The following is a 16,002-nucleotide window of genomic DNA, read 5'->3' on the forward strand; positions in this document are numbered from 1 at the left end:
TCCTTCAGAGGCAGGTAGAAGAATTAGAGAAAGAACGGAAAGAACTTCAGCAGCGACTGAAGGCTCAGGAGAAGAAAGTGGACTTCTTCGAGAGGGCTAAGAGATTAGTAGAAATTCCTCTTCTAAAAAAAATGTTAGAAGATGAAAAGGTAATTAGTATCCATAGCAAAAATTTATAGTCAGGGTTTCCATAATACAGGGCATGTAACCCTTTTTACAAGGTTTTTATTGGTAAATTTCAACAAATCATTTTAAAAGATTACTTGGACTGTTCTGCAATCCAAACACATTGCTCTCTGTGCTTACTCCCCATTTTCATTTTCAGAGTTTCAGCTCAATTTCACATAAGTTAGACAGGTAATAAGTAATGAAACAAGTGATAAGGACATTGATGTGCAGGAATGTAGCAATCTTAAATTATGGCTAATAAAGTGAACATATTGTAAAAGAAAAGGAATAAGCCTAATGACCTTACTGTGTGAAGCGTCCCTCCTGTAACCTCTTTCCACTGATACCCCCACCCAGTGGGATGGGGGCCCTCCCATGCTTACCCCAAACACCTCTCCTCCAACCACCCCCAACCTGAGGGAAGGGTCCCCCCTCTACTCACCCCTACCCTCTTTCCATGGATCCCCACCTCCCAGCACCTACAGCCCTAGCCCACCACCCAAAACAACCCACCACCCACCACATAAAACTTCTCAGGATAAGTTAAATGGAAGTGAACATGGCCAGAAATAAGATGTGTTGTATATGTGAAAAAATTCTAGGGGGAAATAATAGGAGAATTGTTTGTGATATATGTGGTAAAACATCCCATATATCATGTACAAAGCTTGATTCAACCATGAAAAATGACCTGAAACCAGCTTTCCAGCTCACTGGATTTGCCCCAGTGAGATGGAAAGCTGGTCAGGCATAAGAGAAGTACTGAAAGGTGAAAACCTAGAAGGCGTAAGAAAGTTCCTAAGGAGCTTGCCAGATATATACAAAGAGTGGAAAACAAGGGGTATGGAAGAAGAAAAGGAGGAAAGTGAAAATAAAGGTAAAGACCAATGAGCCGAAATAAGAGCAAGTTGGAAAAGAACAAAACATCTGTACATAGCAGAGAAAAGAATAAGGGAGGAATAGAAAGCTAAGCAGGAACAAACTAAAATGTAAAAAGGGAAGAAATACGCTTAGATGAAAGAAAACAAGAATTCAGATCAGGTGGCAGAACTTGGGAAAGACTCAAAATCAGTAAATATAGGCAGTAAGAACATTTGCAGATACTGTGCAAAAGGTATGTGCCGATATGGCATGGCTTGCTGGAATAAACACAACAGAAAATGTGTGAACATGTTCAGAAAGGGAAAGTGTTGCTTTGACAGAGTGCAGGTACTTCTACCTAGTGATGTGCTAAGCTTCAACACAGTTCAGAGAATGTTATGACCTGAGCTGCCCAGACCATCACGTAAAAGGAATGTGGCACTACAGAGAAAGCAGAGAAAGGGAAAATGAACAGCAATCTTTTTTAGACATGAAGAGAAACGATTGGACCAAAAAAGAGACGAAAAGGGGAATTGCTACAAATGGGCAACACAGTAGGACATACCAAACCAGGCATTCAGTCCATCAGGGCCAAATACACAATCAAATGCAAAGTCAGTACCGGAGAAACCAGGGGTGTGTACACCAGGGGCCATACCAGGTAGTACATCACCTGTGGTACTAATGAAACACACAGCAAAACAAAACATCTCAAATGGTAATTCCTGCTTCATATTTGCAAATATTCAGGGTTTGAAATCAAATAAAAATGAGTTATATCAGTGGGTTCTTATCAGAAGTGAATGCCATGTTTGGGGCATTTACAAAAACACACACAAAGGATGTTTTGGATGGAGAGATAAAGGTAGAAAACTCGAACATGTATAGATGTGATAGAATTAATAGGTCACAGGGAATAGAAGGACTATGTAAAAGATATTTTCTGTTGCACAAAAGTGCTGAATTCTGTGTATGATATAGTAGAAATCCTAGGCATTAAAGCTAAAAATAGGATACACAGATAACCCGCACATAAAAGAGAGAAGCTTACGACGACATTTAAGTCCGACTTGGACCATTTACAAAGTCACACTAACCAGAAGTGGAGCAGGAAGGCTATATATAGGCAGGAAGAGGTGGTGGTAGTTGTAGTAGTAGTAGTAGAGGTAGTAGTGGTGGTGGTAGTGGGGAATAAGGAGGACGAGCCAGTCAAATGCAAAGGAAGGGGAGCACTGCAAGGGAGCTAGGTGCCCACAGAGGGAGAGCAAGCGCACAGAGGTGGGTGAAAGGGGAAGTAGTGAAATAAATAAAGGAACAGAAACATGAGACAGAAGAAAGAAAGACAACCCAGAGGAGAAAAAAAGGAAAGAGGAAAGGGGAAGAGGGAGAAGAAGAAAAAGAAAAAGAAAAAATGAGGAGTCAGGTTAAGTCACAGGTGTTCGGAAGTTTTGAGCATTTTACAATGTAGTGGGAGAGGAAGACATCTACAGAGACGAAGCCAGGGCTAAGATTCATACAAGGAAAGTTGTGTATTAGAGAGGATTCAACTAGACGGCGACTGTTCGAGTTGGAAGTAGGGAAGACAGTTTTAGCAGAAGACCAGTCAATAGGATGGCTATGATCTCTGACGTGACAGAAAAGAGCATTGTTAGTGCCGGCAAGCCTAACACTATTTTTGTGCTCCCTAAGTCTGTCAGAAAGAGATCGACCAGTTTCTCCGAAGTATTGAAGAGGACAGGAGGAGCAAGAAATAGAGTAGACACCAGGAACATCTGTAGAGGGAGGAGAGGTATGAACGAGATTAGTGCAAAGAGTGTTAGTCGGGCGGAAGGTAAGCTTGATGTCTAAGGGATGGAGAGAATTGTTGAGATTAGAAAGACCGGAAATGTAGGGAAGGCAGAGGATAGAAGATTTCCCAGGAGTAGAGAGTTTGGGAGAGAAGAAATTACGTTTAGCACGTGAGACGGCAGAGTCTATGAAATGGGAAGGGTAGCCAAGACGGGAAAACGAATTATGAAGTGGAAATTTCTGCTGAAAGGAACTGAGGATCACAGATGCAGAGGGCACGGAGAAAGAGGAAGATAAGAACACTTCTTGACAAGGGAAGCATGATAGGAAAAGTAGTGAATGTACATGCCACTGTACATAGGTTTTCGGTAAACGGAAAAGGAAAAGCCTGTATCTGAGCGGTAGACATGGACATCAAGGAAAGGAAGCAAGGAATTAGATTCCCATTCAGCTTTAAACTTAATTGAAGGGGCAAGATTATTAAGACCTTCAAGAAAAGGTTGGAAGAGACTGGAGTCATGAGGCCACACAGCAAAGATGTCATCCACATAGCGGAGCCAGAGTGAAGATTGCACATAGAGGGTAGGAAGAAGAACAGTCTCGAAGTATTCCATGTAAAGATTAGCAAGGACAGGAGAGAGAGGAGAGCCCATAGTGGCACCGATGGTTTGAGAATAATATTTCCCTTGGAAGGAAAAGGAATTAGTCCACACAGAGGCAGATAAGATCAAGAAAGACATCAGTAGGTATAGGGAGATGTAGAAACCCTTTATGGGCCTTCTCTCTAAGGAAATCAAGGACATCATCAAGAGGGACATTGGTGAAGAGGGACTCAACGTCAAGACTAAGCATCTTACAGGTTGGGAGAGAGCGAACCCGTTCAATGAAGTCTTGAGAGTGACGGAGGTGGGCAGGAGAAAAAGTACCAAGAAAGGGAGTGAGGGTTTTGGCCAACCAAGAAGCAAGAGAATAAGAGACAGAACCTCTAGAGGATATGATAGGACGAAGAGGAATATCAGGTTTGAGTTTTAGGAAGGCCATAGAAATAGGGAAGAGAGGGACACATGACACGAAACCGTTGAACAAGGTCAAAGTCAGGAGGACAGAGGTCGGAGAGAGTCCTTAGTTTCTTGTTGAAAGTTCTCTTGATGCGATCAAGAGGGTTGGAAACGAGAGGAGTGTAGGTACGTGAGTCAGAGAGCAAGACATCAGCTTTACAGAGGTAATCCTCGCAATCAAGGATAACTACCGAATTACCTTTGTCAGGAGATAGTATGACAATATTAGTGTTGGATTTCAAAGAAGAAAGGGCAAGTTGGTAATGGCATGGAAGGTGGTGATTCTTAGAAAACAGACTAACAAGAGCAGGAAGGAGAGCACCACAAAAAGTGGACAAGTCAGGAAGATTGCGGGAGCGAGATTGACAAAAGGAATCAAAAGAGCTAATCAGGGCAATACCAGCGCGAGGAGTAAGCGAAGTGGCAAAGGAAAGGCCAAAACCAAGAAGTTCAAGCTCATACTGAGAGAGTGAGACAGAAGACAGGTTAGTAACACAGTGAGGGAGAATTTAGACCAAGGGCTAGCTGAGATGAGATGTTTGAAGTTTATTCTGAAGTTTAGAAGAATGAATTTGTGTATTCAGGCGAGCAGTGTCAAAGGTAATGGTAGAGAGAAGGTTACAGAGATCCTGTGGTTGAGCCACAAAGCACGTTGACGTTGACGGAAAGTAAAGAAGGCATCTTCAACCTGTGATTTAGTAGAAAGAATGAGCTGATGAAGTAGGAGATGGGCATGATCAGGAAAGGGAGTGCCCAGTGGGTTGGTTTTCAGGAAGTGGGAGAAGGAAAGGGGCAGAACTTGTTCAGCAAGACAGTCACGTAGGAAGCGAAGCTGATTCTTACGACCCCTGGTAGAAATAAGAGCAGCCTCATAAGATCGAAAGAGGGGTTTAAAAGAGGGAAGAACATTAAAAAAGTTGGAGAGAATATGGCGCTTAACTGTGGGGTCCATAAATAACAAAAAAAGGCACAACACCGTGACTGGAACGATACGCAAATAACCCGCACATAAAAGAGAGAAGCTTACGACGACGTTTCGGTCCAACTTGGACCATTTACAAAGTCACACTAACCAGAAGTGGAGCAGGACGGCTATATATAGGCAGGAAGAGGTGGTGGTGGTGGTAGTAGTAGTAGTAGTAGTAGTAGTAGAAGAGGTAGTATTAGTGGTAGTGGTAGTAGTGGGGAATAAGGAGGACGAGCCAGTCAAATACAAAGGAAGGGGAGCACTGCAAGGGAGCTAGGTGCCCACAGAGGGAGAGCAAGTGCACAGAGGTGGGTGAAAGGGGAAGTGGTGAAATAAATAAAGAAGGAACAGAAACACGAGACAGAAGAGAGAAAGGGAAAGAGGAAAGGGGAAGAGGGAGAAGAAGAAAAAGAAAAAAATGAGGAGTCAGGTTAAGTCACGGGTGTTGGGAAGTTTGGAGCATTTTACAATGTAGTGGGAGAGGAAGGCATCTACAGAGACGAAGCCAGGGCTAAGATTCATACAAGGAAAGTTGTGTATTAGAGAGGATTCAACTAGACGGCGTTGTCGCCGCCGCCGCCGCCGCCGCCGCCGCCGCTGCCGCTGCTGCTGCTGCTTCTTCTTCTTCTTCTTCTGCTTCTTCTTCTTCTTCTTCTTCTTCTTCTGCTTCTTCTTCTTCTTCTGCTTCTTCTTCTTCTTCTGCTTCTTCTTCTTCTGCTTCTTCTTCTTCTGCTTCTTCTTCTTCTGCTTCTTCTTCTTCTGCTTCTTCTGCTTCTTCTGCTTCTTCTGCTTCTTCTGCTTCTTCTGCTTCTTCTTCTGCTTCTGCTTCTTCTTCTGCTTCTTCTTCTGCTTCTTCTTCTTCTTCTGCTTCTTCTTCTTCTTCTGCTTCTTCTTCTTCTTCTGCTTCTTCTTCTTCTTCTTCTGCTTCTTCTGCTTCTTCTTCTGCTTCTTCTGCTTCTTCTTCTGCTTCTTCTTCTGCTTCTTCTTCTTCTTCTGCTTCTTCTTCTTCTTCTGCTTCTTCTTCTTCTGCTTCTTCTTCTTCTTCTGCTTCTTCTTCTTCTTCTTCTTCTTCTGCTTCTTCTTCTTCTTCTGCTTCTTCTTCTTCTTCTTCTGCTTCTTCTTCTTCTTCTGCTTCTTCTTCTTCTTCTGCTTCTTCTTCTTCTTCTTCTGCTTCTTCTTCTTCTTCTGCTTCTTCTGCTTCTGCTTCTTCTTCTGCTTCTGCTTCTTCTGCTTCTGCTTCTTCTGCTTCTGCTTCTTCTTCTGCTTCTTCTTCTTCTTCTGCTTCTGCTTCTGCTTCTTCTTCTGCTTCTTCTTCTGCTTCTGCTTCTTCTTCTGCTTCTGCTTCTTCTTCTGCTTCTTCTTCTGCTTCTTCTTCTGCTTCTTCTTCTGCTTCTTCTTCTTCTGCTTCTTCTTCTTCTGCTTCTTCTGCTTCTTCTTCTGCTTCTTCTTCTGCTGCTGCTGCTTCTTCTGCTTCTTCTTCTTCTTCTTCCTGCCTATATATAGCCGTCCTGCTCCACTTCTGGTTAGTGTGACTTTGTAAATGGTCCAAGTCGGACTGAAATGTCGTCGTAAGCTTTTCTCTTTTATGTGCAGGTTATTTGTGTATTGTTCCAATCACGGTATTGTGCCTTTTTTTTTGTTTAAAAATAGGAATTTGACAATTATCCTAGTATATTAACCACCATTAGCAACTGCTGAGGAATTCACAGATTAGCTAAGGAAGATAGATAGCTATCTGGATAAACTAGAAAATCCCCCACCAAATATTTTACTCCTTGGAGATTTTAATTTACCACATGTAAAATTGAAGATGTTGCAGCGCAATGTTATACCAGAAATACCTCCGGGAAGCACCCTGACTCAACGGCACATGCCAGGAAACTAATGATGCTTTGTGAAAAGAACTCATTGAACCAACAGATAAATAACAAAAAAGGCACAATACCGTGACTGGAACAATTCACAAATAACCCGCACATAAGAGAGAGAAGCTTACGACGACGTTTCGGTCCGACTTGGACCATTGACAAAGTCACACTAACCAGAAGTGGAGCAGGACAGCTATATATAGGCAGGAAGAGGTGGTGGTAGTAGTAGTAGTACAAGAATGGTATATAATACCGACAAGATGAAATTAAGACACATGCACAACACCCGGGCATCCCTATCGTAGATGTTTCTCCATCCAGCCAGCCACTGGATGGCGAAACGTCCACAACAAAGACAACCAGACGCCGCACATGTGTCCTAATTTCATCAGTAGTTGTAGTAGTAGTAGAAGAGGTAGTAGTAGTGGTAGAAGTGGGAAATAAGGAGGACGAGCCAGTCAAATACAAAGGAAGGGGAGCACTGCAGGAGAGCTATGTGCCACTGAGGGAGAGCAAGTGCACAGAGGTGCGTGAAAGGGGAAGTGGTGAAATAAATGAAGAAGGAACAGAAACACGAGACAGAAGAGAGAAAGACAACCCAGAGGAGAAAAGGAAAGAAGAAAGGGGAAGAGGGAGATGAAAAAGAAAAAATGAGGAGTCAGGTTAAGTCACGGGTGTTCTGAAGTTTGGAGCATTTTACAATATAGTGGGAGAGGAAGGCATCTACAGAGACGAAGCCAGGGATAAGGTTCTTACAAGGAAAGTTGTGTATTAGAGAGGATTCAACTAGACGGCGACTGTTCGAGTTGGAAGTAAGGAAGACAGTTTTAGCAGAAGACCAGTCAATAGGATGGCTATGATCTCTTACGTGACAGAAAAGAGCATTGTTAGTGTTGGCAAGCCTAACACTATTTTTGTGCTCCCTAAGTCTGTCAGAAAGAGATCGACCAGTTTCTCCGAAGTATTGAAGAGGACAGGAGGAGCAAGAAATAGAGTAGGCTACCCTTCCTATTTCATAGACACTGCCCTCTCACGTGCCAAACACAATTTCTTCTCTCCCAAACTTTCTACTCCTGGGAACTCTTCTATCCTCTGCCTTCCCTACATTTCCCGTCTTTCTAATCTCAACAATTCTCTCCGTTCCTTAGACATCAAGCTTACCTTCCACCAGGGTGCTTTACACTACAGTTTTTAAACTGCAGCATTAACACCCCTCCTTCAGAGTGCAGGCACTGTACTTCCCATCTCCAGGACTCAAGTCCGGCCTGCTGGTTTCCCTGAAGGGGGAAGTGGAATAAGAATCTCTAAGCCATGCGTGTTGTAAAAGTTAACTAAAATGCCGGGAACACTGGGCTAGTAACCTCTCTTCCCGTATAGCCTACTAAAAAGAAAAAGAAGAAAACCGTCAAAGTGAGATGTTTGAAAGTGCATGGATGTTGTGCGAATTATAAGAAAGAGATGATTGTGGATGTTACGAATGAGAAGCTGGATGTCCTGGTCTTAAGTGAAATAAAGCTGAAGGGGGTGGGAGAGTTTCAGTGGGAGAAATAAATGGGATTAGGTCAGGGGTTTCAAATAGAGTTAGAGCTAAAGGAGTAGTAGTAATAATGTTCAGTGATAAGTTATGGCAGGAAAAGAGGGAATATAAATGTATAAATTCAAGGATTATTTGGAGTAAAATAAGGGTTGGATGTGAAAAGTAGGTTATAGTAAGCATTTATGCACCTGGAGAAGAGAGAAGTGTAGAGAGAGAGAGATTTTGGGAAATGTTGAGTGAGTGCTTGGGGAGTTTTGAACCAAGTGAGAGAATACTTGTGGTTGGGGATCTCAATGCTAAAGTGGGTAAAAATGTTGTGGAGGAAGTAGTGGGAAAATTTGGGGTGCCAGGGATAAATGAAAATGGGTAGATTTTAATTGAGCTGTGTGTAGAAAGAGGTTTGGTAATAAGTAATACATATTTTATGAAAGAGGATGAATAAGTATGCAAGGTATGATATAGCACATATTGAAAGTAGTTTGTTCGATTATGTATTGGTGGATAAAAGGTTGATATGTAGGCTTCAGGATGTGCATGTTTATAGAGGGGCAACTAATATATCAGATCATTATTTAGTTGTAGCTACAGTTAGAGTAAGAGGTAGATGGGACAAAACAAAAATGGCAATAGCACGTAAGAGAGGTGAAAGTGTATAACCTAAGGGAGAGGAAGTTAGAACATAAGAACATAAGAACATAAGAACGAAGGAACACTGCAGAAGGCCTACTGGCCCATGCGAGGCAGGTCCAAGTCTCCTACCGGCTTAAGCCAATGCACCCAACCTAGTCAGGTCAGGTCACATTGACTTAAGGGAGGAACACGGCAACCGACCTGGTAGCACAAGCTATCAGGTCTAACTCACACCCACCCACATCCACTCATGTATTTATCCAACCTATTTTTAAAGCTACACAACATTCTGGCCTCTATAACTGTACTTGGGAGTTTGTTCCACTCATCCACAACTCTATTACCAAACCAGTACTTTCCTATATCCTTCCTGAATCTGAATTTTTCCAACTTAAAACCATTGCTGCGAGTCCTGTCTAGGCTAGATATTTTCAGCACACTATTTACATCCCCTTTATTTATTCCTGTCTTCCATTTATACACCTCAATCATATCCCCCCTAATTCTATGTCTTTCTAGAGAGTGCAGATTCAGGGCCCTTAGTCTATCCTCATAGGGAAGGTTTCTGATACATGGGATCAACTTTGTCATCCTCCTTTGTACATTTTCCAGAGAATTTATATCCATTCTGTAATAAGGTGACCAAAACTGTGCAGCATAATCTAAATGAGGCCTAACCAAGGATGTATAGAGTTGAAGAACAACCTGAGGACTCCTATTATTTATGCTTCTTGATATGAAGCCAAGGATTCTATTAGCTTTATTGCGAACACTTATGCACTGTTGTCTTGGTTTCAGATCACTGCTAACCAGAACTCCTAAATCTTTTTCGCAATCCGTAATATTAAGATCTACATTATTTAGTTTATATGTGGCATGGTTATTGTCCTGTCCAACATTTAGAACTTTGCATTTGTCTATATTAAACTGCATCTGCCACTTCTCCGACCACTGCATCAGTCTATTCAAATCTTCCTGGAGTGCTCGAATGTCCTCGTCAGAATGAATTCGACGGCCTATTTTGGTGTCATCGGCAAACTTGCCGATGTCGCTCTTTATGCCCTCATCTATGTCGTTTATGTAGATTGTGAACAGCAGGGGGCCCAACACTGACCCCTGTGGAACACCGCTCGTGACACTTCCCCACTCTGATTTCTCCCCATTTATGCAAACTCTCTGCTGCCTATTTGTCAACCATGCCTCTATCCAGGAAAAAATTTCTCCTCCTATTCCATGTGCTTTAATTTTCCTCAATAGTCTCTGATGTGGGACCCTGTCAAAAGCCTTACTGAAGTCCATATACACAATATCATATTCATTACCATGATCTACCTCCTCAAATACCTTAGTGAAAAAAGTTAATAAATTCGTAAGGCAGGAACGCCCCTTTGTAAAACCATGCTGAGATTCGTTGATTAATTTATGCTTTTCAAGGTGGCTACGAACTGCCTCGGCAATTATTGATTCCATAAATTTTCCCACTATGGAGGTTAGGCTTATTGGTCTATAGTTCGAAGCTAAGGACCTGTCACCTGTTTTGAAAATAGGTATCACATTTGCCATTTTCCACTTATCTGGCACCATGCCAGTTTGTAGTGATATGTTGAAAAGATTAGCCAAAGGTGTGCTAAGCACCTCTTTACATTCCTTTAGAACCCTTGCATACAGTTCATCAGGGCCTGGGGATTTGTTAGGTTTTAATTTATCTATTTGCCTAAGGACCATGTCACTTGTGACCCTAATAGTGCACAGTTTATTATCGTCCTGTTCTACATAATTTATCATTACTGGAATATCGCTGGTATCCTCCTGTGTAAAAACTGAGAGGAAGTATGTGTTAAAAATTCTACACATTTCCTTATCACTGTCAGTGAGCTGACCCGAGGAACTTTTGAGTGGGCCTATCTTGTCCCTGATCTTACTTCTGTATACCTGAAAGAATCCTTTTGGGTTAGTCTTCGATTCTCTTGCAACTTTAACCTCATAATCTCTTTTTGCTTTTCTAATTCCCTTTTTTATTTCTCTCTTTAACTGAATATATCGATTTCTCAATTGCCCCTCTCCTCTTTTGATTTGCCTATATATGCCTCTCTTTTGACCAATCAGATATTTTAATCTATTGTTCATCCATTTAGGATCATTTTTGTTTGATCTGATTTCCCTATTTGGAACATAATTTGACTGAGCAGCTAGAACTATGCCCTGGAAAGCATCATATCGGCAACCATCACCACCTACCTGACCCTTAGTCAGGTCATTCCAGTTCAGCCCACCTAAGTAATTTTTCAGTCCTATGAAATCAGCCAAGCGAAAGTCAGGGACGGAGACTTGATTGCCATTATTAGGGGAATTCCATGATATATTAAAACTGAGTGATTTGTGATCACTTTCCCCAAGCTCATCATTAACCTCAAGATTATTAATTAGTGTTTCCCTACTGGCAAGAACCAAGTCAAGGAGGTTATTTCCCCTAGTTGGCTCTGTCACAAACTGTTTTGAAAAACAATCCTGGATCGTATCAAGAAAGTCACCTGACTCTAAATTTCCTGTCAAATTGCTCCAGTCAATCTGTCTATAGTTGAAATCTCCCATTAGCACAACATTTTCGTATGTAGATGCCTTACGAATTTCGTCCCATAGAAGTTTACTGCACTCCCTATCAAGATTTGGGGCCCTGTAAATCACACCCAAAATTAGTTTTTCTCGGCCCTCGAGAAGCTGTAACCAAACAGATTCAGTGGCTGACGCTTCTAATTTAATATCTTGTCTAACACAACAATTTAAATTGTCTCTGACATACATCGCTACTCCACCACCTTTCCTGTTGACCCTGTCAGTGTGGAATAATTTATAGCCTTGTATGTGACATTCAGAGGGCATCTCTCTATCTTTCAGATTGAGCCAGGTCTCTGTTATAGCAATAATATCTATGTTTCCTGCACTTGCAATTAATCTTAGCTCATCTATCTTATTTCTTACACTCCTGCTATTAGTATAGTAAACCTTAAGGGAGCTAGTCCCTTGCTGCCCTCTGCTGTCCCCCTTTGTTTGCTGACCTGATCTATTGTCTTTATTTATAACTTCATGCTGAATGCCTTTTATACATTTACTGTTTCCAACCCAAGTGTTGCAACCTGCTTGTTTCCCACACACACCCATACCTCTATCTTCCATCAGTTTAAAATCATAGGCATTTCACCAATGGCCTTCTCAATCGAGTCTGCAAGTGCTACCACCCCAGCCCCAGAGAGATGTACCCCATCCCTTGCATACATATCATGTTTGCCATAAAAGTTGTTCCAGTTGTCAATGAATGGGATTGCAAGTTCCTTGCAGTATCTGTCTAGCCAGCAATTTACACCAATTGCCCTAGACAACCATTCATTTCCTACTCCCCTTCTAGGCAAGATGCTACATATGATTGGGATCCCTCCCTTAGACTTAATGAAATCTATAGCTGACCTGTACTTATCTAGCAGCTCTTCTCTCCTACCCTTCCCAATATCATTTCCACCAGCACTGAGACAGATAATGGGCTTGCTCCCATTACCTGACATGATATTATCCAGCCTGTTGACAATGTCCCCAACACCAGCTCCAGGGAAGCACACTCTATCTCTCATCTTCTTATTCCTATTACAAAAAGCACGGTCAATGTATCTTACCTGAGAGTCACCAACCACAAGAATGCGCTTACCTCCATTAGCAGGGGCAGTAGTACCCTTACCTTCACTGGCCACTGAAGTACATTCATCCTGAAGAACAGAGAAGCGATTTCCTACCTTCAGATCTTCACTCTTAACTTTCCTTACTCTGATGCGCCTTCCATTACTGTGAACTACTCGCCACTTGTAGCAGGTGCTGGGCTGCTCCTCACTGCTGGTAGCCGTTGCTGCCTCCCCAACTACAGCCTCCCCACAGCGAGAGACAGACTGCACCTCGCTGCTAGAAGCCTCATTCCCCACAACTCCAGCCACCTCACACTCTCTCCCAGACCCATTGAGGTGGACCTTCAGCCTCCTAATCTCCTCCTGGAGAAGCAAGACCTCCTCCTTCAACTCTCCAACCTCAATTTTTAAAACACTGCAGAAGCAAGCCATGCTTTGTAACCGTCCACACTAATCCCCAAAGCAGCTCAGGGTCTGTGACCTCACGTGACGACTGACCACTGAGTACTGGGTGAGATGTAAGCAACTATTGTCAGAAAGGTTGGCTAGTGCAAGTTTGAGTAGTTGGGGAAGGGGGGGGGGGTTGAAGAGGGTTGGAATATTTTTAAAAATTCAGTATTAGAATGTGGGGCAGAAGTTTGTGGTTATAGGAGGGTGGGTGTAGGAGGAAAGAGGAGTGATTGGCGGAATAATGAAGTAAAGGGTGTGATAAGAGGAAAAAGTAGTTTGAGAGGTTTTTACAAAGCAGAAGTGTTATAAGAAAAGAGTATATGGAGAGTGTTCAAAAGGAGAACAGATGATAGAGTGAGAGAGGCACTGTCAAGAAATTTTTATGAAAATAAGAAAAAAATTTTGAGTGAGATAAACAAGTTATGAAAGTCTAGGGAACGATTGGATTTGTCAGTTAAAAACAGAGTAAAGGAGTTAGTAGATGGGGAGCTGGAGTTATTGGGTAGATGACGAGAATATTTTGAGGTACACAGTGGACCCCCGGTATTCGATGGCATCGGTATTCGATAAATCCGGTATTCGATGCATTGTATCGCAAAAAATTTTCCTCGGTATTTGACTGAAAACCCGGTATTCGATACGATTCGTACGAGACCTGTCAACATGTGGCCTGAACTGCCCCTTGTGTGCCAGTGTTTACAAGCCAGCCAGTGTGTGCGCATCTAAGGATACATTCGGTACATTCTATATTATCCATATTATTACTGTGTTTGGTGCTTGTTTCTGCAAAATAAGTCACCATGGGCCCCAAGGAAGCATCTAGTGCCAACCCTGTGGGAAAAAGGGTGAGAATTAGTATGGAAATTAAGAAAGATTTTAAAGGGTTTGGGGCTAACCCTGAGAAGCCTATACCAGTTGTGGAATACATTGTGCCTACTTCAAAAATTAAGGAAATGTGTGCACAGTGGGTTGAAGTGCAAACCTTTATGGATGAAAATCACCCTAACACAGCTATTACAATAACAATGTTGTGGCCCATTTTAGACAAATCGCAAAGGAACGGGAGGTACAGAGCTCTATGGACAGATTTGTTGTGTGACAGAGGTCCAGTGACTCTCAAGCTGGTCCTAGTGGCATTAAAAGAAGAAGGGAAGTAACCCTGGAAAAGGACTTGCTACCTCAAGTCCTAATGGAAGGGGATTCCCCTTCTAAACACTAACACCTCTCCCCTCCTTCCATCCCATCAATCATCACCAGATCTTCATTAAAGGTAAGTGTCAATTATTTTATTGTTATTGTAATTATTCTATTGCATTAAACTTAATATTTCATGTAGTAAAATATTTTTTTTCATACTTTTGGGTGTCTTGCACAGATTAATTTGATTTTCATTATTTCTTATGAGGAAAATTGATTCGGTTTTCAATATTATCTGTATTCGATGAGCTCTCAGGAACGGATTAATATCGAATACCGGGGATCCACTGTACTTTTAAATGCCTTTGAAGAAAGGGAGGCGGTAACTTCACGCACTGTCCAGGGAGGTATAACGTCTTTTTGGAGTGAAGAAAAGCAGGATGTGAACGTGGGGGATGTGCACAGGGCATTACGTAGAATGAAAGGGGATAAAGCAGCTGGAACCGACGGGATCACGACAGAAACATTAAAAGCAGGGGGAATGTAGTGTTGGAGTGGTTGGTATTTTTGTTTAATAAATGCATGAAAGACAGGAAGGTACCTAGGAATTGGCAGAGAGCATGTATAGTTCCTTTATATAAATGGAGGGGGGGGGGGCAAAAGAGATGGTAAAAATTATAGGGGAATAAGTTTACTGAGCATACCAGGAAAAGTGTATGGTAGGGTTATTATTGAAAGAATTAGAGGTAAGACAGAGAGTAGGATTGCAGATGAGCAAGGAGGCTTTAGAGTGGGCAGGGGATGTGTAGATCAAGTGTTTTTACATTGAAACATAGAGCACGGCGTTCCGCTAATACGGTCATTTCAAATTATGACCAAAACACACTATACGGCTCCCCCCTACCTGACTTTCTGATAGTCACCGCACCCCACCCAGTTTGTTTACATTCCATGTGAGATCCGTAAGCACTAAGTCTCTCCATTATGTCTGGAAACTCCAAAATTTCAAGTGTTATTTCATATTTTATATATACTCTGATAATAATACTTGTGTATACCTGTACCTAAATATACTTACATACTGTACTGGCATGCAGGTACACATTAAAATCAGTAAGTGTTTTTAATGTCCCGAGACGTCATATTAGTAATGATGCTAATCACAGTCTCTCGTTATTAAATGTCGTATATTATGTTAATAGTATACAATATTTTCATGAATCCGTCTATATTTTTTCAAAATTATATAATAAACATGATGCATAACATATAAAGATGATAAATACACCCCACAGTAGAATAAACAAACATAAATATGAGATGTGGTAGCAGACAACTTGCACAAGTGACGCCATATTAGAAATAATAATAATAATCACCGAGTCTCATCAAATGTCGTATTTTACGTTAATATACACATTTTCATTAATCCATCCATATTTTTTTTCAAAATTATATAATAAACACGATACATAACATATAAAGATGATAAATACACCCTACAATAGAATAAATAAATATGAGATGTGGTAGCCAGACTTTTGCGAGTGACTGCAAGAATAACACTTTCTCTAGTCCAACATCAGAGAAAATGTGTTACTGGGGGTAACTGTAGAAAATTATTCCTTTTGTACGTAAGTTTATTCAGGTATACACCTATGATAACCCAAAAGTCAGCGTGACCTATTTCCATTGCCTTCACTCAGAGCGTCATTTCTTCTAAAAATGGTGTTATATGAGAATGGGAGTGTTGTTCTTTATTTATTCTACCATATCAATGTAGAGACGACTTGTACACAAACCGGACGTGTACACTTTGTTTTTTTACAAAACTTAAGTTCGTCTGGTTTGTTTACATAAACTCTGCGCC

The 16,002-nt window shown here is 41.6% G+C and overlaps 1 protein-coding gene across 1 annotated transcript in view; it reads left to right on the top strand.

Annotated features, from left to right (window-relative positions):
• eIF3a (eukaryotic translation initiation factor 3 subunit a) overlaps positions 1 to 16,002 on the top strand; it is a 221,254-nt gene that overhangs the window by 113,382 nt on the left and 91,870 nt on the right. Inside the window, exon 13 of the mRNA XM_070081388.1 lies at positions 1 to 149. This exon is cut by the window's left edge and continues 28 nt beyond it. Coding sequence (XP_069937489.1) covers positions 1 to 149 — 149 coding nt within the window. The remainder of the gene's footprint in view (positions 150 to 16,002) is intronic.

Source organism: Cherax quadricarinatus, chromosome 6 (genome assembly GCF_038502225.1).
Source record: "Cherax quadricarinatus isolate ZL_2023a chromosome 6, ASM3850222v1, whole genome shotgun sequence".
Taxonomy (NCBI): domain Eukaryota; kingdom Metazoa; phylum Arthropoda; class Malacostraca; order Decapoda; family Parastacidae; genus Cherax; species Cherax quadricarinatus.